The 22,296-nt window shown below is 40.3% G+C and overlaps 1 protein-coding gene across 1 annotated transcript in view; it reads right to left on the reverse strand.

Moving 5' to 3' along the window:
* LOC122094268 (cysteine synthase, chloroplastic/chromoplastic) overlaps nt 1-22,296 on the reverse strand; it is a 51,806-nt gene that overhangs the window by 23,458 nt on the left and 6,052 nt on the right. Inside the window, exons 4-8 of the mRNA XM_042665022.1 lie at nt 20,386-20,649; nt 19,674-19,811; nt 18,838-18,889; nt 18,652-18,731; nt 4,949-5,008 (exon numbers count right to left, since the gene is read on the reverse strand). Coding sequence (XP_042520956.1) covers nt 4,949-5,008; nt 18,652-18,731; nt 18,838-18,889; nt 19,674-19,811; nt 20,386-20,649 — 594 coding nt within the window. The remainder of the gene's footprint in view (nt 1-4,948; nt 5,009-18,651; nt 18,732-18,837; nt 18,890-19,673; nt 19,812-20,385; nt 20,650-22,296) is intronic.

Consider the following 22,296-nt stretch of genomic DNA (forward strand, 5'->3'; position numbering starts at 1 on the left):
TGGGTGAGATGCCCAGGCTGAGATAGTTATTCCCACCCACATCTATCTTGTTGATCTTTTCTTTTTCTACTTTCTTTTTTGTTCTGGTTATTGACTTCTACATTAAGACTGAGTGGATTGAACCAAATCTGATTGAAGAACAGTCCCAGGCCAGAATCGATTTCAGCAAGAAAGTTAGGTTTTGAAGCTCCATTGATTGGCCATATCTCCCAATTCTAAAGTCTGATCAAAAAACCCTTTTAGGGTTTTATTCCAGCCCCCAAGAGGACCACTCGATCCAAAATTGGTGGCTATCTGAGGAGTTTTGCTGCTGTTCTTTAAGAATCTCCCAGCGCACGAAAGGAGGGAAAGCGCCATTCTAATGGACCCCGACTATCACTAAAGCATGCAACTTAATCGAACAAAGGATGACAGAAGCCCCTGTGCTTAGGCTGCTTAATTTTGATCTCATGTTTGAAGTGGCTACCGATGCATCCCATGTTGGGATAGGAGGAGTACTTATGCAAGTAGGCCATCCGATTGCCTTCTACAGTGAAAAGTTGAATGATGCTAAAAGAAGGTATTCAACATATGATTTGGAACTCTATGCCGTTATCCAAAATTCTCAAGCATTAGAGACACTATTTGATCGGCAAAGAGTCCACACTCTATTCGGATCATGAAGCACTCAAGTACTTGCATTCCCAAAAGTCCATTAGCGATCGGCATGCTAAGTGGATCTCCTATTTGCAAGAATATGCATTTTCTCTCAAGTACAAGGCTGGAAAAGAGAATCAAGTGGCTGATGCACTTAGTCGGAAGGTGCTAATGATGAATACCTTCATCGTACAAAGCACAAGGGTGAAAAATATCAAAGATGAGTAGGCTAATGATGCTGATTTTGAGGAAGTGTTCAAAAAATTACAAGTGGGAGGTCAAGATGACAGGTACTCCATTCATGATGGATATCTATTTAAGGGCACACGTCTTTATATTCCGAATACCTCTTTAAGGAACCATTTGGTTCGAGAGCTACATGGAGGAATAGATGAACACTTTGGCAAGGACAAGACATATTCTATGATGGTGGATTTGTGGTATTGGCCCCAACTGCAAAGGGATGTTCAACATGTCATCCAACGATGCCATACTTGTCAACTTGCTAAAGGAGACCACTGCCCATTCCACATGCACCTTGGCTAGACATAAGCATGAACTTTGTCCTCGGCTTACCACCTACACGGGAAAGGTATGACTATATTTGTTGCTGTGGATCGTTTCTCCAAGATGGCATATTTTATCCTGTGCAGGAAGACAATTGATGCAATCACCTAGCCAAGCTCTTCTTTAAAGAGATAGTGCACATACATGGTTTGCCACAGTCAATTGTCTCTAATAGGGATGTGAAATTCATGAGTTATTTCTGGAAGACCCTATGGTTGAATACCAACACCAAGTTAAAGTTTTCTACGGCATTCCATCTACAAACAGACGGTCAGACGGAAGTAGTGAATAGAAGCCTTGGCAATCTACTACATTGTCTAATCATGACTATGAGAAGACATGGCCTTCTATCCTTGACATAGCTGAATTTGCACACAAGAGTTCCATCAACCGTACTACCAGTCGTCCACCATTTGAGATTGTTCTTGGTCTACAACCACAATGACCGGTTGACATGGTACCATTGCCATCTCATGCCCGTGTTTTAGTATTGAAGAGGATGAGTTCCTTAGACATATCACGGAGGTACAAGCTGATGTTCGCCGTGGCATAGCTGTTAGTAATGATGGATATCAAGCAAATGCTAACTGACATCGTTGTTACGAGGAGTTTCAACCTGGTAATATGGTTATGGTTCGAATTCCACCTGAACGTTTTACTCCCGGTACTATACACAAGCTCCATCCACGGAATATGGGTCCATACAAGATCTTGAAGCGAATTGGTCCCAATGCCTACATGCTAGAGTTGCCTCCTACTATAAAGATCAACAATGTCTTCAATGTTACTGATCTTACACACTATGTGGGCCATCATCCTGATGACGTAGATAAGAGCATACATAAAGACTTCCCAAATTTGTGACCCCTAAGGATGATGTTATTGACGATGTTCTTGACAACAAGTTCACTACTGTTCGTGGTGGTAAGGGTTACTACTCATTCCTAGTCAAGTGGAAAGGACAACCTCAAAAAAAGTGCACTTGGATCCATGCCAATGATTTTCAGCGTCTTGATACGGATCTCTACGAGCACTATATGCCCTTCATCCATTCTTTGGAGACGAATGATTTTAAGAGGGGAGAGTTGATGTAGATCCCATCATGGGCTACACTATCGCAAGAGGAAGATTGGGCTAAAGCAGCCATAGAACCAGCCATTGAGCTGAGTTCGATCCATCTCTAATAAAGGCCCATCGGCCAAATATAGGAAGTTTTAAGTAGCTATTATTTGTTTCCTAAATTAGAAGTTAGGTTAGTTTCTAATTTGTCTTAGTTTCCTAATTGGAGGCCAACTCCTAATTTGAGTCCAACTGCTATTCTTGTAACCTCATCCCTCTATTTAAAGAGGGTTTGCTGTAGACACAAAATCAGAATTGAATGAATAAAGTTTATTGCAGTTTACTTGCTCCCTCTCCTGAGAAAGGAAGACTAACAGCTGGGATAGGTATGGGTGAGATGCCCAAGCTGAGATAGCCATTCGCACCCACATTTATCATGTTGATCTTTTCTTTTTCTACTTTCTTTTCTGTTCTGGTTCTTGACTTCTACATTAAGAGTGAGTGGATTGAACCAAATCTGATTGAAGAACAGTCCCAGGCCAGAATCGATTTCAGCAAGAAAGATAGGTTTTGAAGCACCATCGATTGGCCATATCTCCCAGTTCTGAAGTCTGATCAGAAAACCCTTTTAGGGTTTTATTCCAGCCCCCAAGAGGACCACTCGATCCAAGCTTTGGTGGCCATCTGAGGAGTTTTGCAGCTGTTCTTGAAGAATCTCCTAGTTTCCATATTTAGGGACCTGAAATCAAGAAGGTGTGAATCTCCCCAACCAGCCAGCAGTTTTCAGAGATATTTTAGGGTTTTGTTTAGCACCCTAAGCCCTCTGCTCGATCCAGGTTTCGCCTCATTCTGAGCCTCCGACTTCCAACCGCAGGTCTCCCTGTTTCTGGCCTAGCCGAGACCCAGTTCTCTCTAGGGTATCGGTTTCTGCTACTGATTTCTTTTGTTGTTTTATTCTCTGCTGTTATAAGTAATTATTTGGGAGTAATTTCAGGTTCTTGATTCCCTTGTTTTCTACTCCTATTTCTGGATTCTGTTCAGACTGATCTGAGGGTTAGATCTGAATTGGTTTGGGCTTTAACTTATTGGGAGTTTGTTGCCTACTGTAACCTACTTCTACATTAGCTCATCAGGCTGTGAAGCTGTGGCGATGAATGTGGCCTTTGAACCAGAGAACTTTGCGCCATAGAGCAATAGGGGCTTTAGACCTAAGAAAATTCTAGGCAGGGGAGAAGCTAAGCATCTTGGAAGGAGACGGGTTCCAATCTTTGGAATCCTCCCTCTCTCTATGGCCGGGCGGGAGAGGGGGGAGAAGGGTCCAGAAGCTAGCCAAAGAAGGGGAGAGGGGAGGGGAGGGGAGGGGGCCCATCCATTATTAAGGACGACGGAGGAGACAGAAGCAGGCCTATCCAACCCCAAAGAGTATACAGTCCTAGGACAGATAAGAGGGAGGACTCTGGGAGGGTGCCAAGGGTTAAGCCAGAGAAAACCATTCCCAATGGAGTAGGTGATAGTCTCTTAACTCTTAAGGGTCTTAAGCTGAGTATGCCACGCCAAGCCCATGAGGAGTCTGAACCTGGAGCAGTGGACCAAATGGAGTTCAATTTAAGGAGATGGGAGTAACCCCAAGAGACCCGAATGCTGTTTTTCTTTTTTAGGCAATTCTCCAGATGAGCTTGAGGATACCGCCAAGTTCATAGGCCAATACCTCCTTCGGCTTTAGGGAGACTTACAGAACTCCAACTAGAGGGGCCGAGGAACTTAGTAGACTCAGTTTCCTTCCAAAGAAATGAGCTAATAAGGGACTCGATAGCTTTGATGGCTGAGAGAGAGAGAACAAAGATACCAGACCAATAGAGGTACAAATATTGGAGCACAGATTTGGAGAGCTCAAGGTGCCCTGCATAGGAAAGTAGTTTGCTTTTCCAAAGCTGGAGTCTCTTCTGCAAAAGATTGAGGATGGGGGTGCAGTTATGGGCCAAAAGCCTAGATGGAATGAGAGGAAGGCCAAGGAATTTGACAGGTTGCGAGCCAAGGGAGAATCCCGTGATATCAAGGAGGCAGGCTTTCAGAGCCTCGAAGATCCCAGAGGCGTATATACGAGATTCGAGAAGATTGGTGCGGAGACCCGAAAGGCTCCCGAAGAGGCGAAGGGAAGACATGATAGAGGATGTGGAGATGGGGTCATATTTTGAAAATATCATGAGGTCATCTGCAAAAGCAAGGTCGGTAAGGGAAAGAGATTTGCATTTGGGAATGGGGGAGATGAGATGTCTGACTACCTTATAAACTCATTAAATCTAGTAATCAAATTTTACTTCACTTTTCAAACAAATTCCTTGTATTTGAATAGGAAAATAAGAATTTCCTTTTAAATGTTCAATCACCATCTTTGGTAAGATCTTTAATTACACAATCATAAATAATCCAAAAACAGTTTTCCATTTCTTGATTGATTTAAATTTTCTTCATTTCCCATTTGGATCAAGCAAATAGGCAAAGCTATACTTCTAGAACCAAATGTGCTACCACAAAGACCTAAAACCGAAGGAAAGTTTGAATTTACTGCAAGGAGAATGTCACTTCTCTTTCAGTTGAAATATTTTGAGAACCCATCTGAGAGGTTTTAGTGCACGTTTTCCTTCCTCTGAAATGAAACAAACACAGAATGTTAGCAAACACTTACCAACAAGCCTTCCTGGAGTGCCAACTGCTTTGCAGTTTCCACAGCTTCATCACTTGATATCTGTTACATACAATAAACATATTAGAAATGATATTCCAGTAAACAGCACAATCTGCAGTCACAAAGGCAAGAACAATCCCAACATCAGGAACAGCAAGATCAATAATAAAAAATAACAATAGATGACTATTTTCCACACCATGGAAGCAAATTTTGTTTTTCTGACAGCTCATAATGTAGAAACCAGATTCCAAATCCTAATAGAACCTGAAATAAGAAATCCTACTTTGGATATGATGACAACTATATGCATACATACAGATGCAATAGGATAACAGAATGAAAATATGAACCTTCATTCAGGAAAAAAAAAGGGAAACAGAATTCAAGAAAGGGTCTTTGAAGAGGAAATTCAATATCTCAAAAGCTGCTAAGCATATTGACCATGAAGGCATGAATCAAAACTGGAATTGGTCAATTGGACAATGCTGCTCAAACAAGGTTAAAAGACCCTTGGTCAACTTATTGGAAGCTTCTCCATCAGCAAACTCAAGCATATTGAAACCTTGATTAACTTATTGGAAGCTTTACCAAGTCATGGTAAGTCAAAGTGTTGAAGTATTTCAAGACTTGGAAGCAAGCTGAGAACCAAATATTGAGTATGATAAAGAACAAGCTTAGACATAGGATTTAGCTTGTCATATGTAATACGTTGTATTAGAACCTACGAGGCTACGAAAGTGATTCGACTTACATGTAATATGGTTGCATACGGGATTAGCTTGTTAGTTTGCTATACTTAGTTTATTTTTAAGTTCTTTTGGGTTAGTTCAACTGAACCGGCTCTATGTCGGTTCAGTTTAAGTTATCCTTAATTATTTACTTCATTGTCATGAATCCACATAAAACTCAAGTCATAGGTATGTATTATGTAAGGACTTAAAGTTTGACTATATTTTGAGTTAATTTCCTTCCTTATTTTAATTTTCTAGTCAGTTAAGGTGTCCTGATTGGTTAAGGATTGGGTTATGCCTTTCCTTTTTTGAGAGTAAGCTTCTTTTGAGTCTTCTATATAAGTTTGTAAGGGAGGAGGCTTGCATTATACACAAATTTGATACACAAAGTTAATGCCTTTGCTGAAATATTCTCCATTGAAGAACCCTGTGTTTGATCAAGGAAACCCTTAAGTGTGATCAAGGTCTAGGTTGGTTTTTGATCCACCAATCGAGCCACCTTGCAGTGTGAATGCCGGGTGTTTAATTTCTGTCTGGTCATGTTTTGAAGCTACTGAATTACTACTGGACTTGCTGATTCTTATTCAATCTTCTAATTGCCACCAACAAGAAAGTTCAATTCTGGAATTTCCTGCAACTAGAACCCTTACTTCTAGAAGCTCATATGCAGCACTTTTCGAGATTCAGCAACAAAAATAAATAAATTCAATTCTGGAATTTCCTGCAACTAGAACCCTTACTTCTAGAAGATCATATGCAGCACTTTTTTTCAGATTAAGCAAACTGACCTTCACATCACTCTCAATTTTTGAAGTGTTGTTCTTCATCATAAAAGGGAAAATCAATCAAGATGATGTGGAACCCAGGTTTGAAAACCCTATTGGATTCGCCTATGGGCCCACCTGAACTAATATCAACTCACTCAAGCAAATTAGTGGCAAGACAGTAAATAATCTGAAATTTTAAAGGAGGATAGAAGAACCATAATTAAAGGAAAACCATAGGAATAACAAGTAGGAGTAACTTGTATGATAGGGGAAAGGGTATACTTGGATATAAGGAAAAAATAAGGAGATGAGGGATTAAAGGACTAAGGGAAAGAAAATATGGGAAATAAGTTCTAAAAAAACAAGAGAAACCCAAATTGTGGAAGGAGGGTTATCTTCTTCCTTCAATAACCAGAACCCATGGGAAACAAGTTGCAGGATTGAGAACCCCTTCATGAAGAATCCAATCAATCTGAAAATGGAGGAGATGAATTGTAATGCCACAAAGTTTGGAACCTTGGGGTATATATTTTCTTTTATGTTTTCTTTTAGCCTCTTTAAATATAGATTTTTCAAACTTAAAATAATAATTAATTAGCCTAGTGGTTGTGACTTGCGTTGGTGAGAGATTAGAGGTTCAAATCTTATAAGTCTTAAAAAGAAGGGGTGATGCCAATTTAATATTTTATTGGGCTTATTTTAGTAGAAATAAGCTTTCGGATGGGTTATATATGTGTTGGGCCTTTAGTTCCAAGGGTTTTCTTTGTAGGCCACTTTTATGTAACTATAATATGGGTATGGTCTAGGCATACAGGATTAGTCAAGTAGGAGTCTTTATTTCTTTATTTTACTTATTATTAACTATTTTTTATTAATAAACATATATTAAAGGAGAATATACAGCAGGGAGGGAAGGGGGAGACTCACAAGGAGGCAAACAAAAGGGGGCACTACACGGGGATACAATTCATCAGGGGGAACACTAGATATGATCGAGAGAGGGAGGCCCCAGGAGACAATAGTGAGCATGTTCCTTGTGGAATCTCTGACCAAGAGGTGGGGGGAGGTAGGCAAGCTTGATGCTAACATCGAACTAGATGGCATTCCAAATCTTACCATTTGAACGAGAGTTGGAAGTCCATCTACAAAGATTCCACTCAGTCCAAATGTGGTTAATGGTGACACCAAAAGCAAGTTTCCTAGCAATGTCACAGATGGTGGAGCCCCGAAATGTCATGTCAACCCAGATCCATTCCCTATTGGAAGGGAGAACTCTCCTACTAGAAGGCTAACATCGACTGAGAACCTTTTTCCAGATGGTCGAGAAGGGGGCAGGAGAAGAACAAATGGTCAACATCTTCGTTGTCATTCCAACATAGACAACAGGCCTGAGGAACTTGTATCTGACGGTATATGAGGTAGGACTGTGCTGGTGAAGACCCGCTAGGTGGTGAAGCTATGACGAGGAATGTGGCCTTTGAACCATAGGAGATTCTGCCAAGGAACGAGGGGAGCTGAAGGTCTGACAAAGTTCTAGGTAGAGGAAGAATTGAACAAGTTGGAAGGGGAGGGCTTCCAAAGGATAGAATCTTCTATGCCTCTCTAACCAAGGGGAGAGGGGGGAGATTGGCCCAAATGTCATACAAAGGGAGAGGGGAGTGAGGGAGGGCCAGTCATCATTGAGGATGATGGAAGAGACAATAGCTAAACAATCAAGACCCGAGTCATAGATAATTTTGGGGCTAACCACATGGAGAATCACAAGGGACAGGTGCTAAGGGTCAAGCCAGAGGGAGGTAAAGGCACCATTGCCAATGGAGTATGAGATGGCATCCATGGTCTTAAGCAAAGATACCACGCTAGACCCAAGATGCATCCAGACTAGGGGAAGTAAACCAAAGGGAGTCACACTTCAAGAAATGGGAATAAACCCAGGAGACCTAGATGCTGTTTTGTTTGGTCTCCAACCTCCATATGAGCTTTAAAATGCCCGCAAAGTTGATGTCCTTGGTGCGCCCAAGGCCCAGGCCACCTTCGGATTTGAGGAGACAGACATTACTCCAGCGGGTGGGGTGGAGGAACTTGCTAGAGTCAGAACCTTTCCAAGGAAAGGAACAGATGAGAGACTCAATAGCTTTAATGGTGGGAAGGGGAAGAACAAAGATTCCAGACCAGTAGAGATACATAGATTGGAGATTGGAGAATAGATCTAGAAAGCTCAAGCCTCCCAGCGTATGAGAGAAGCTCGTTCTTCCACAACTGTTTTAGTTGGCCTGGATTAGAAATCTATAATTTTAGTCCTGTTTTGAGTTAATTTCCTTTATTATTGCAATTTCCTAGTCAATTTAGGTGTCATATTGGTTAAGGATTCGGTTAGGCCTCCTTTTTTCGTTTCCAAGTCTATTTTTGAATCTTTTATATAAATTTGTACTGGAGTCAAGCATTGTACACGAATTTTATTAGTAAAATTATTACTGTTGTTGCTCCTCTTCATTTGTGAAGACTTCCTTGTGTTTGATCAAGGTGACCAAAATCAATGTTTGATCCGATTGATTAATCTTCTCTACAAGATATTGGGTTCTCTTATTATTATTCTCTCATTACTACTGTTGGTTGATGCAGTTGGCCGTGAGAATATTTGGGATTAATTTAGTATTATTTATTTGTTTCCTTTATTGTTAGTGTAGGGTGTCGGTCAAGTTAGTAGGGAGATTCAATTTTAGATTTCAATTTCTAATTTAGGTTAGTTACCATTCCAATTAGTTTCCATGAATTAATGTTTTTTTTTTTTTCTTTATATAGCCATGTAAGGTAGAGGACAGATTTGATTAGGGGGAAGTGAAAATTGATTGAATAATTTTCTAGTCTGGAAACCATGGCCTTAAGTGCATACCTCTTACTCCCCTGAATTTCTTTGCTTCTTTCCCCTATCCTTACTCCCTCTTGGTTTCCTTGTTCTCTTTCTTTGCTTCTGTTCCAGGCAGTACTTGCTGCCAGTGAAGGTGGTTCGATCTCCTTCTTCTGCAAGTCCTAAGCTACATTCCATCCTAGGGCGATCTAAACCCTACGTTCCATCCTAAGCTACTGCAAGTCAGTGGACAGAAGATCTGAAACCAGAACTCAGGTCTGAGTTTTCCACCATTTCCAAGTCTTGTTGCAGGTTTTGAAGCACCCCTGATCTTGGTCTGTCGAGGTTTTCTGGTTCTGGAGTAGAGATTTGTTGCTGCCACTTGTTATCTGAAGTTCCAACATGAGCCATAGAGTTGTTTCTGAAAATCGATACCCAACAAGTTTTGGGTTACGGCTGGTACCCCATCGAGAGTGAGTTCTATTATTACAACTAAGGCCCTATGTTCCCTAGCTGTGATCTATTACTCCCCTTTTCTGTTATAACTCCAGAAAACCCCTCTTCTTCTAATTTCTATTCTAGTTGTCCCCCTCACTTGTTATTTTACATGTGATGTGAATGAGTGCTTCTGATATTACAAGATTGCCCCTTATTTGTTTGAGGGTGAATGATGTAGAGGCGCCACGATGGATCGACCCAAACCCGCTCTAGAGCTCGGGCCAAAAACCAGATCCAATTTGGGATCAAAGTTATTGATTTGGGTTCAAGGTTATTAGAATATTCTAGGATTTTATTTTATTTGGGAATATTTGTAATATTTTATTTTTAGGTAGTTTCTAGATAGGTAAGAAGTTTCCAATTTGAATCCTTCTTTGTTTCTAGTTCTATTACTCTAGGTTTTAGGAGATTTTATTTTTATTTTAGTCTCAAACTTTAATTAGGAAGATTTAATTTAATTTTAGTTATGGGGATAATTGATTGAAGAATAATGAATTGATTGACTTGTGGCCAAGCCTGCATGGCTGTGCTCTCCCTCCCCCTCCCTTCCTTCTTCTATGAGATTCCCCTCCCAATTCTCTCTCTTAATCAATGCAATCTCTCTTCCCCCCCCCCCCCCCCCAAAAAAAAAATCTCTCCTCTTCCCTGAGTGACCCTCCTTCTCCTCCTTATAATTCTTTTCTGATTTTCTGCCCTGTTCCAGTATCCCTATCAGTCCAGCAAGAGAGGTATCGATCTCCTTTAACATCTCCTCTCCTCTCTCTTTCTTCTACTTTAGTTTCTTCCCTATCTCTATGATGGGGTAGCCTTAGGGGAACAGAGGGAAAATGCATAAAGCGGGAAGGGGATCACACACCATGCACAAATTCACTAATTCTAAAATTAAATTCACTCTAAAAATCAAACATTGAGTTTAAGCAAGTATATAAAGGAAAAATAATAAAACTCCTACTTAGACTCTAACACTAAAACTGACTCCTACTTCATGCATATCCTACCCAAAACAAACTTGAGAAATAAAAGACTTAATATTAAACTAAACTACTTCCAACCCTTGTTGGACCAAAACCCTGGGTTGGACCGGTTCTTCTTGGGCCTTGGCTTCCATAGCCGGTTATGCTAGTCCAACCAGTTAAATGCCGTTATATCTACATCAGCCCTCCCCTTCTGAAAAGAACTCGACTCCGTCAAGTTTGGATGAGGTCCAAAAATATCGTCAGAGTCGATGCGTTTGATGAGAAAAGTACCAACTGTCCTCTTGAGCTTGAGAGGGGGAAGATCCTCTACTGGAAGAAACTTCATCTCAAGGCCACCATGCTGAAAAGAGTATGTATTCTCATATCCACAGTGTTTGGCTTTCTTGTCGAACAACCATGGACGCCCTAGAAGAATGTGACAGACTTTCAGAGGAAGAACATCACACTGAACCTGATCAATCAGTCCACCAATGGAATACGTGAGCAAACACATTTCATGAATTTTCAGATTATTGTTGTTCACCCACCCAACCTTGTATAGGTTCAAATGAGGCTCAGTTTTCAGACCCAACTTACAAACAACATCTTCAGCAACAACATTGGTAGAACTACTAGGGTCAATCACCATATTACACACTATTATTGCTTCGCACCCTGGTCTGAAAGATACTGTTACGGCACCAATCGTCTTCCTGGGGAATCTTCTGTGTAGTCAAAAGAAGACGGATCATATAGAACAGTTGAGGCTCACCATCACTGTTACCATCATTGGTCTCATTAGGCTCACGATCACATTCAGCCTCCAAATTTACTATTCTTGTTTTCGGTTGCTCTTCTGATGCATAGGGTATAAAATTGTTCTTGTCGATGTATAGGCCAACAACTGGTTAGGACATTGATTAGCTCTATGCCCGTACCCCTTGCATGAGAAAAATTGAATAGCCTCCTTTAGGAATACCGAGTTTCTTTCATAACCACGCTGAGGTGAGGAGTATGGCTGATTAGGTTGTGAAGATGACATGTCTGAATCACGACAAGGAGGAGAATACGATCAGCTAGGTCGTGAAGACGCCATAAATGAAGCACTGCTGATTGACTTTTCCTGTGGAGACGACTATGGCTGAATAGAACTCGGAACTCTAGGAAAAGCATTTGTAAATGGCCTCCGATTGTATTGACTTTTCAAACTATCCTCAACCTGATATGCTACCTGGACAGCATCTTCCATTGTAGGTAGTCGGCTAAAGGCAAGGGCAGCACTAAGTTGAAGGTGCAAACCATTGCGGAATTGTGCTACCAATACTTCTTCATCCCACTCAAAATCAGAACGAGTGGCCAAATAATAAAATCTAGCAACATACTCTACAACAGTCAAATTCTCCTATTTCAACTGTGCAAACCTGAGATGCATGTGTTGCTTGTAATCAGAAGGCAAGAATCTCCGGTTCATGACTTCATGCATTTCGGCCCAAGTAGTGACTAAACCAATGCATCAGGTTCGTTTCGGTTCTGGCTTGATCCACCAGACTCGGGCGGTGCCTTTCAGTTTGGCCTCCGCAAATAGGATCTTTTGGGCCTCAGTCAACCCACACCATCTGAAGAATGTCTCTAAGCTGTGAATCCAGTCAAGGTACAGTTCTGGATTGTTATCCCCATAAAAATCAAGGACATACAATCTTGCTGTTCTTTCTGCTCCATCATCATATCTACCAGTTCCATATGGTGGTGGTGGTGTAGGAAGTGGTGGTATTGGTAATGACGGATCCTATGGAGTGGTGTTGGAAGAATCCCCAAATTGAATGGGACTCTTTCTTCTATCTGCTGCCTCCAAACAATCAATAGATGCTTGTATGGATTCCATCATTCTTTTAAGGGAAGTGACAATGGTAGTGAGAGCTTCAAATTTTGCATCCCTTATAAGAGCTCAGCTGCTGAACAACTTCACTATTGGCTACCATGGTGGGGTTGTAAGATTCTACTCAATGATGATAGCAAAATAGTAAATAAGGGGGGTTTAAGAAGTAATGGCAGAATGGTAAATAACTCTTTTCTTATTTTTATTTTTTTATTTTTTTTATTTTTTTTTGCAAAGAGGGCAGAACTGTAAGTAAAAGTGAATCCTCAAGGGAGTAGCAGTATGGTAATTAGAAGCAAGCTGAAAACTGGATAATAAATATGGACAAAAGAAAAGGAGAAAAAAGAGAAGGGCACATTGGGAAAAGAAAATAAATTAAAGAGGAAAAGAAATCAACTCAAAAGAAGAGCCGTATGTGGGAGGGTTACCGACAGAGGGATCCTTCTCCTTCTTGGAGACGAAATCAACAGTGGACGTCAGCTTCAACCAAGAGAGGTTCGTGATGGGGCTTCGCAGTTATGTACTCCTTTCTGTCTCTTCTCGACTTCTCTTCTTCTGTTCGTTCTTCTTTCTTCGTTCTCTCTTCTTTTATTCTTTTCTCTGCTCCTCTTCTTCTTTTCTTCTTTTGTATTCTGCTTCTATCTTCTTCGTCTATTTTTTTTTTTTTCTTTCCTTTTTTGTCGCTTCTGGCAGAACCCAAGGAGGATGATCTTCTTTGTCGCTGCTTTTTTTTTTGTTTTTGGCTGTCGGAACCCTAAAAAAAGGGCTCGATTGCAAGAACTTGGGAGAAAGGAGGGCAGTGAGTCCAAGGGGATCGATTCTGTCCAGAGAACACAGAATCGATTTTTTTTTTTCTCAGTCTCGATGGAACCGAAACAAAGAATGGGGACGGGAAGAAGGGGAATGGGGACCTTCGGCTCTGATACCAAATTGATGGGGTAGCCTTAGGGAATAGAGGAAAAATGCATAAAGGGGGAAGGGGATCACACACCACACACAAATTCACTAATTCTAAAATTAAATTCACTCTAAAAATCAAACATTGAGTTTAAGCAAGTATATAAAGGAAAAATAATAAAACTCCTACTTATACTCTACACTAAAACTGACTACTACTTCATACGTATCCTACCCAAAACAAACTTGAGAAAAAATAAAAGACTTCGAAAATAAAAGACTTAATATTAAACTAAACTACTTCCAACCCTTGTTGGACCAAAACCCTGGGTTGGACCGGTTATTCTTGGCCGTTGGCTTCTATAGCCGGTCATGCTAGTCCAACCAGGTAAATGCTATTGTATCTACATCACTCTAGTTCTACATCCCTGCCACAACTATTGCTCCCCCGCTAACAGTACTGTTCAACTCAGAAGAAGTCTGCTGAATACTCCTTGATTCTTTCAAGCTGTTGACTGATACTTGAAGGTTTGCTTCTACTCCCAAGGACGACCTGAACCATAGGGAACTTAGCTTGAAAACTCCTTCCATCTTGAGATGAAATCCAGATTTCAGACCTGACCTAAGTTCCACTGCCAGATCTGTTTCAGCAGTCCAAGATCTTTGCAAGCACTAGTCGTTTGACCTTATGGTTGCTTGCAATCAAAAGCTTATTAGTGCAGAATCTCTCCCTAAAGTCTCAGACCCATCTAAACCCTATTGAGGGAGTTCTCTTCACCCGAAGCCCCTTTGGTCTTCTGCCCTGTTCTGTCTGGTTGGAAGTTTTCTTGGCTGGAGGTTGAAGACAACCATCGTGGGTTATCAATAACAGATGCAGTTGGGCGATGGAAGGGATCTTTTTTATTTGGGATTTTTATTTACTTTCCTTTATTGATTAGAAATTAGACTGGCAATCTTTTATTTAGATTTGATTTTTATTTCAGTTTCTATCTAGGCTAGTTTCCATTTATAATTAGTTACCATTGAGATGCTTTGAGTTTTCCTTTAAGTAGTCATGTAATACACTGGAGTTTTAGATTTTGAAGTTTGAAGAATAGAAATTTTGGTATGAAACCATGGCTGCCGTGAGTTGTTCTCCCCTCCCTGAATCTCTCTGAAATCCATTCCTCTATTTTTTCTTTCTTTTCTTCTTCTTTTTTTTTTTTTTTTTTTTTCCTGCTCTCTTTCTCTGTTTCTGGGTGGTAGTTACAGCCCTCTTGAAGCTGATCGAACTCCCTCTCATTTGATCTGCTTGGGCTGAGATTTGGGTCGAAGGATGCTTACTTGAAGGCGACTCAAACCCTATAATATTAGCCCCAAACCTTTGTTCCTGTTATGAGAAACGATCGATTGCAGGTCTGGTCTCTGTTTACCGCCTGGAGGAGTTTCAGAACTGGAATATTTCGTCTAAGCTCTCTGTTTGACATTGGTGAGGGTTGGAACCCACAGTACTGGAGATGAACTGAACTTGTATGTGATCTTTCATGAGAGGTCGACCTTTCTTGAAGGGCTGGGTCGATTTGAAGGAGTCTGCCGCCACTGGTTTTTTAGTTCCATCGTGAGCTAAGGAGGAAGAAAACCTTATAAGGTAAGTTTTACATCCTTACTTTATCAGATCCCAGAAATACCCCTTATCTTCTCCTATTATTTGCAATTAACCTATTTATTTCTTAATTCCAGATTTACCCTTCCCATCTAGTACGTTGTTTCCCTTTTGAGAATTCCCCTTATGTTTGAGTCATCATCTATTTAACATTTTGCCACCCTTTATTAGAAACTTCAAGTTATTTACAATTCTGTCATTTAAAAAAAAAAAATTCAGAATAAGCCCTTATATTAAAGTTTTTTAGTTCTAGAACTACCCCAGCAGCCATAAATTATTTCTAAAACCCTGCTTGTTTCTGAAATTACAAGAATACCCTTCAACCATTAAATTTGAGATTTTAGTCATTCTTGTGGGCCCTAAGCGATCCGATTTCAATCCTTGGAATCTGGATCCGCATTAATAACCCTATAATTTCTCTTACCCATATTAATGACCCTTCTTTTCTCCCCTTTATTACAGCCTACCATTGAGTCTTTCCCCTTCCTAGTTTACCCCTCGTGAATAAATCTATACCCTTCCATATACCTCTGTCCTTTAATTATTTTTAGTTCTAGTTCTGACCCTAAATAATAAATCAAATTCCCACTTGTTCCCATAGCTCTAAACCCACCCTTTTAAACATTAGGAACTTGTAACTATTTACAAAAGTGCCATTCTACCATTATGAACTTCAATCTAATTACTAGACTGCCATTCCATTGCAAACATCAATCTATTTATTGTTTTGCGACTTAACCTTAGACTTGAGTTGCTTAAGTTCTTAAGTGGGCCCACAGCTGTCCGAGTTTGGTCTTCGGGACCCACCGGCCCCACATTAGTGAAGTTACTACTCTTCTGTGGGCCCATAAGCGATCCGATTCCAATTTTGGAAGCTGGATTGGCATCGCTGGTTCTTCTCTTTATTCAATTTCTGATTTCTGATATCAACAAATTTGTCTAAGAAAGATCCAAATCTGGTTTCTATTTTGTGTTAATTTTACTTGGTTCTGTCATAGTAGGCAAGGCAGCGCCTAGGAATCACTAGGCATCCAGGCTCTTTCTAGTGGTTGCCCCTGATTCCCTCTCCCAATTCCCGACTATCTCGCCCCAGCGATCTCTATCCCATCCCCATTACCGAATGTATAGCGATCTCTCTCCCCATCCACCAACACCGAAGGTGCAGCAAGGTCACCCTATCCCTAACCCCGCAATCCCCATTCCTACCCCCGCAATCCCCATTCCTACCAGCGCATCCACCATTCCTACCCCAATGATGCTAGGGACAGAGGTCAGAGGCAAGAGCAGCAACAAATCGATTGTGTACAAGTAATCCATCCCAATTCTCTCTCTACAACCTCTTACCTCTCTCCCTACGCTCTCTCTCTCTCCACCCCCATCCCCAACTCACTCTAAGATCTCTCTCCTCACCCCTGACTTCCCCTCACCATCCCCAACTCTCCCTCTACCCCCTTCCCCCCCAGCCCCAACTCTCTCTCAACACTCTCCCCCTTCACCGAAGGTGCGAAAGTCAAGTGAAAAAAAATAATACTAATAAATAGAGTGCAGGGATCAGATTTCTAAGCTCTCCTCACCCTAAGGTACCCATCCCGACTCTCTCTCCCCTGATGTAGTTGGGTGATGGGTTTAGGAAAAATTAGCTTTTGATTTGATTTCCTTTTGTTTTAGAAACAATTTCTTTTGGAGTTAGCTTCTAATTTTAGAGTAGTTTCCTTTCAAGTGGTTTCCATTAATTGTTTTGATTTTTCCTTTAAGTAGTCATGTAAGACATTATGAAATTTCAGTTTTGGAATTTTGGAGAATTAGAACTTAATAATTTTTGGGTGAGAACCATGAATCATTGCTGCCGGTGATTCTTTTCTTTCCGCTTTCTAATAATTTCTCTCTATCTCTGATCTTCCCTTCTATTCTTCTTCTTCTTTATTTCTTCTTCTTTTCTTCTCCTTTTCTGGTTTGTTTTCCTTTCCCGGTAACTGGCGGTAACAGCAGCCCCTAAGAGTTGCTTAGAACTTTCAAGTGAGGAATCGATCTGACCTAGGATTTTAACCAAAGATATTACCTCCCTGGCCGACCAAACCCTTAGAAATTCGTGCCTTAGTTCTAACTCTGCTGTGAACAAACGAAACCTGCAACTCAAGCTTCCCAAAGCTACCGCCCAGATCTGATTGCAGAAGGTCCTGCTCATCTTTGATTGCTGTTTCGAAGTATCTTCCTATTGGAATCGACAGGCCATAGGGTATCCAATCCTCGCCCAAGATTTGGGGCTGAATCGATGCACCTGGAGGAAGTTCTCAGCATCGCAAGCCCTCTTTTTACCGCTGGTTTTGTTCCCTAACGTGACCTAAGGTAGCAGATGATATTTTTCCCATTTACATTTAAACCCTTTTCTTTGATATTCTCAAAATAACCCTTATTCTGGATTCTTATTTCAGTTTAGCTCCACTACCATTCTTATTTTCAGATCTGACCTTTCTGTTTGGAGTTAATTCCTGTTAAGTCCGTAGTCAATTATTTTCCTCCCAAAGGCTCCTAAATTGTACCAGAAATTACAATATTGCCACTGGTTTTCCTAGATTGAAATATTTGTTCTACTTGTGGGCCCATAAGCGATCCAATTCCCCAGGATCTGCATCATCCCCACTCTCTCTCCCATACCCATCCCTACCCCCGCTGTCCCTAATACCTCCAGCGGTCTAGGGCCAGAACAGCAGCAGCACAGCATTGTGTGGGGATGCTAATGCCGCAACATAGATTGATGCCTGAAGGTAGAAAATAGATAGACTGATGTCTGAAAGTAGAAAATAGATATCAGTCCTCCCATCACTGCCATCAAGGATTCTCCAGTGTTCCATCAGCAAATACTGTCGATTCCACAGAGGTACAGCGTCTTACGGTTCATTCTTCCTTCTCAGTTCTGTCCTCAAGTTGTTACTGCCGTAACTCAAACTTGGTGAGCTTATTCCCTCTTACCTTACATTCCATCTACTTGAATTTAAAGTCCATCAAAGTCGCTGATCTGTTGTTATTTCAGTTTCTCTTGCTAATTTGGTGTTCTAAGTTCCTATTTTCTGCCCACCCCTAATACTTTTCATCTAACCATTGGATTCTCAAGATATTCTAGTCACTAGTACAGGTTTCCACCAGCCCTTGACCAGATTATGAGCCCCATCCCATGGCTGGTTTGCAAGTTATCCCATGTTTTACTTTCTGAACTATTGATTCCTAAGCTTGGAACACTACGATTCTGTCCTGGGCTGTGGCAAGTTCTATTGTTAAAATCTAATTTTAATTATTAGATCAACCTTGCCAATCTAGCTTATGGTGGTGAGAGTCAAAAACTTCTCTATGAAAAACCAGTAGAAATGTCAGAATCCAGAATAAAATTACTGGTACAGCATAATAGTATCAAGTAGATCGCAAGGCACTATCATTTGGATACATAGATAAATTAGAACAGAATATTAGGATGTGCAAATAGGCATCACCTCTATGACTTCATCAAGTACTTCTTGGTCCAAATTTCTGGGCACAAAACCTGCTCCAATTCCTTGGATCTTGTGAGGACCTGCATGTTTGAATGACATTGACCATAAGAGATTTCATAAACCATCTTCAAAAGAAATATTTATTTTGAAGTGTAAACAGCCAAAGGGATTCTTTTGCTTCTTTACCCGGCTTGCCCCCTGAAAGAATGTTACTCTCTGAAGGTTCCACACCAATAACCTGATATAACATGAAAATTCATTGTGCATTAATGAAAGGACAAGACAAGAGACCTCTTATTTAAAACCACATATTGCAAAAGGCATTTGTTTTTACCGCAAAGTTATACCCAATAAGCATCACTTCTTTAAAGTAGCAAATTAATTGAACAGAAAAGAAAAGCGGAAACAAAATGAAAGGGGAAAAAAATATAGTAGTTGTATCAACTTATCAAGGAGTTTGATTGCTTCAGTGTCCTTTTGATGAGGAACTCAACATCAAGAATAAGAGTTTGATTTCCAGTGACTGTTGGACATTTTCTTTGTTTGCGAAACCTAAGATCTATATATTCTTTCAACAGGAGCTCAGGTAGGTCTCTAGATTTTAGCCAGCCCACTACATGTTTTAAAGCAAGAGAAACAGCATACACGAACAATTTTCTTATTTTTTCCTATACCCTCAACACCTTTCTGGATTGTCTTATGTCAGCATGCCTACAATCAGCATGAAATTAGTACAGCTCAAAAGAAGAATATGCTTTTTCTCATGAGAGATGCTGCACTTCTAACTACATTCCAGGGAAGTTTCATGACCCACAGGCACCTGCTGGTCACAACTTCTAAGAAGACTGTTAAATACATTTGTCTTTTCACCTGCTAAACTCAAATTCTATCACTGTGCAGAACATCAGCTTATCAGCTTGGCATAGCAATCCATCAAATTGCTCTAAAGAACCCATACTAATCCCAAGGCACTATGGGAGGTCAAACATGTTTTGGCCATTTTACAGAAAAATATTATATACCTTTAGAGTTGGCTTTTTCTCTTTCAGAAACCGACCAACCCCAGAAATAGTTCCACCAGTCCCGATCCCCCCAACAAAGATATCCACCTTGCCATTCGTATCCTCCCAGATTTCTGGACCTGTAGTCTCATAGTGTACCTGCAGAAAGCAAAAGGACAACAGAGCTCACATATGAATGGATAATCTATTTATAAGGAGAAAGCTAATCTCCCCAGGTCACAAGGAAACCAAGCAACAGGATCAGGATTTACCATTCTATGATCCCATCTAGAGGATCCTGAACAGTGGTCATCATCATTTGATGGTCCAAACTATACAATCCACAGCATCACTTTTCAACTTCCGTCATAAGCTCTCTATCTGTTGAAGAGCAATGGTAGATCAGCTAGCTGGACCATCTCAACAGGTTTGTATTCGGCCTATTATCGTACAGGTCTCTAACCCAGAATTTCTTTTTTTTTTTTTTTTTTTTTTTTTTTTTTTTTGGAGGGGGGAATGGTGTTAAAGGAATTTATGCCATTCATGTGGGTGGACTGGCTTCCTGCCTCTGCCTTCAGCATATTTTGGACGCAATCCTATAATTGGATCCATGACCAATAAATTTTTAATACAAAACAGCTTTCTCTGGAGTAACAAAGTTGAATCAGAATAAATCCCCAGAGCATTTATTCATAAGAAGGTAAGGTGGGCTAAGTTATCCCTAACTGCATACCTTTGGGTTTGCAGGATTGTCAAATTGTTGAAGCATGTAAGCATTTGGTGTGCTCTTCAAAATCTCTTCAGCCTTTAGAACTGCTCCCTTCATTCCCTTGGCTGGATCAGTAAGAACAAGATCCGCTCCAAATGCCTTAAAAAGAACTCTCCTTTCCATGCTCATTGATGCAGGCATTGTTAAGATGAGTTTGTATCCCTTTGATGCAGCAATGAATGCAAGACCAATGCCTGTGTTTCCACTCGTAGGTTCCACCAAAACATTCTAGAAAAATAAAGAATACATAATTTTTTAAAGAAAGGTCAAGGACGAGTATGAATCAGAAAACGGTCATCATTTGAGTATCCCCTTCTTCTTTTTCTTTTTATTGTTTCCACATTTATTTGAATCAAGCTTATCAGCGGCAGTTTCACATGCAACCACTCTTCAATGGATCTTTTCCCTTTTTAATAGAAACAGAGATGACTGAACTTCCAATAAATCTAAATACACCATACATAAAAATGCTTCTGGTTGAATAGGTCAAAAGATCAATTGAATTTATGGGATTTTTGGAAGAGGATATCAGTTTCTTTCAATTTGGAGAACTGAAGCATCTGCAGTTTATCATTTCTGAATGAATTGGGTAACTGAAGAGAGCTCCAGGCCATGTCATGAAGACTAGCACAAATGGTATTCATGCTTTGTTGGGGAATTTGAAAGGAAAGAAAATTGAATAATTTAGTATGAAGTTCCGCGTACTTTCTAAGACTATGCGATCATATCAGTCTTCTTATTGGTTGGTCCTCTGACTTTAAGGAATCTAGAAAGATAGACTAAAGCTTTTGAAACCCACTGGACATCTATTTGGTAAAAAATAGTATGCTCAAACCTATTGAACCAAAAAGGTTCTATATTTATTATGTATTTTGGATATGAAACCCTGTATGATGTGTTTGGGTGGTGCTCTAACATGTTTGTTTATGTGCTCAAAGAAAGATATAACCCAGTCACTGAGGTAGAACTTAAGTTGAAAGAGACGGCATGTTGAATGACGAAGAATTGCAGTTGACAGATAACTGTGGAGAAGTTGCAGCCTTTCATGCTATGAGAGACTCGAGAACTTCAAAGGCAAATCAAGATGAAGAAGTCTTTCATGAAGATCAAGATTGACTCAAGCTTTAAAATATTATCTTTATGTAATCTCGATGTTGATGTCCACAATTGAAAAGCCCATAAAAAATAAAAATAAAAAAGCAACCTATTGCACAGGGCTCCCGCTACTGCAGACTCTGGGAAGAGAAATTGTACGCAGCTTACCCCCTACTTCGCAAGAGAGGCTGTTTCCAAGTTTCAAGCATGTGACCAACATGTTGCAATAGTCCAACTTAACCATTGCGACACAGGCTCGCAGACTAAAAGCCCATAAAAGTCATAGAAGGACCTAAATCGATAAACCCAAGAAACTAAGTGGTTTAACTTAGAAAACTTTGTGACCTTGTTACTTGCGATCTTCTGCGATAAGTTGCGGACATCCGTGATTTAAATGGTTAAATCTATTTCAAAATTGAGTTTTCAGAAGGACTCATGGACGGTATGCGGGGCTTCCATCAAAATGGAAGCAGTGGTTTCTGAGTCACATGTTCTGTGGTTCACCGTGAAAACTGACAGTCTGTCGTGCGTGGAGCAATTATGTTCCACACTAGTGATATTTAACTCATTAATTGATCATTAAATGCATTGCTTGAACTCTAACAAACAGTGAGGAACTCTAGGCATCTTAAATGATGTTAGAAGCTCCAGCAGTTTGTTTTCTTGGAACTAAAATTAAGAATTGAAAATATAAGTTAATTTAATACTTTCTATTGTTCCAAAATCAATTTTGAACTTAAACTTAAGAGCTTCCACCTTAAGGAAAACCGTGCTCAACTC

Source organism: Macadamia integrifolia, chromosome 11 (genome assembly GCF_013358625.1).
Source record: "Macadamia integrifolia cultivar HAES 741 chromosome 11, SCU_Mint_v3, whole genome shotgun sequence".
NCBI classification, from domain to species: Eukaryota; Viridiplantae; Streptophyta; class Magnoliopsida; order Proteales; family Proteaceae; genus Macadamia; species Macadamia integrifolia.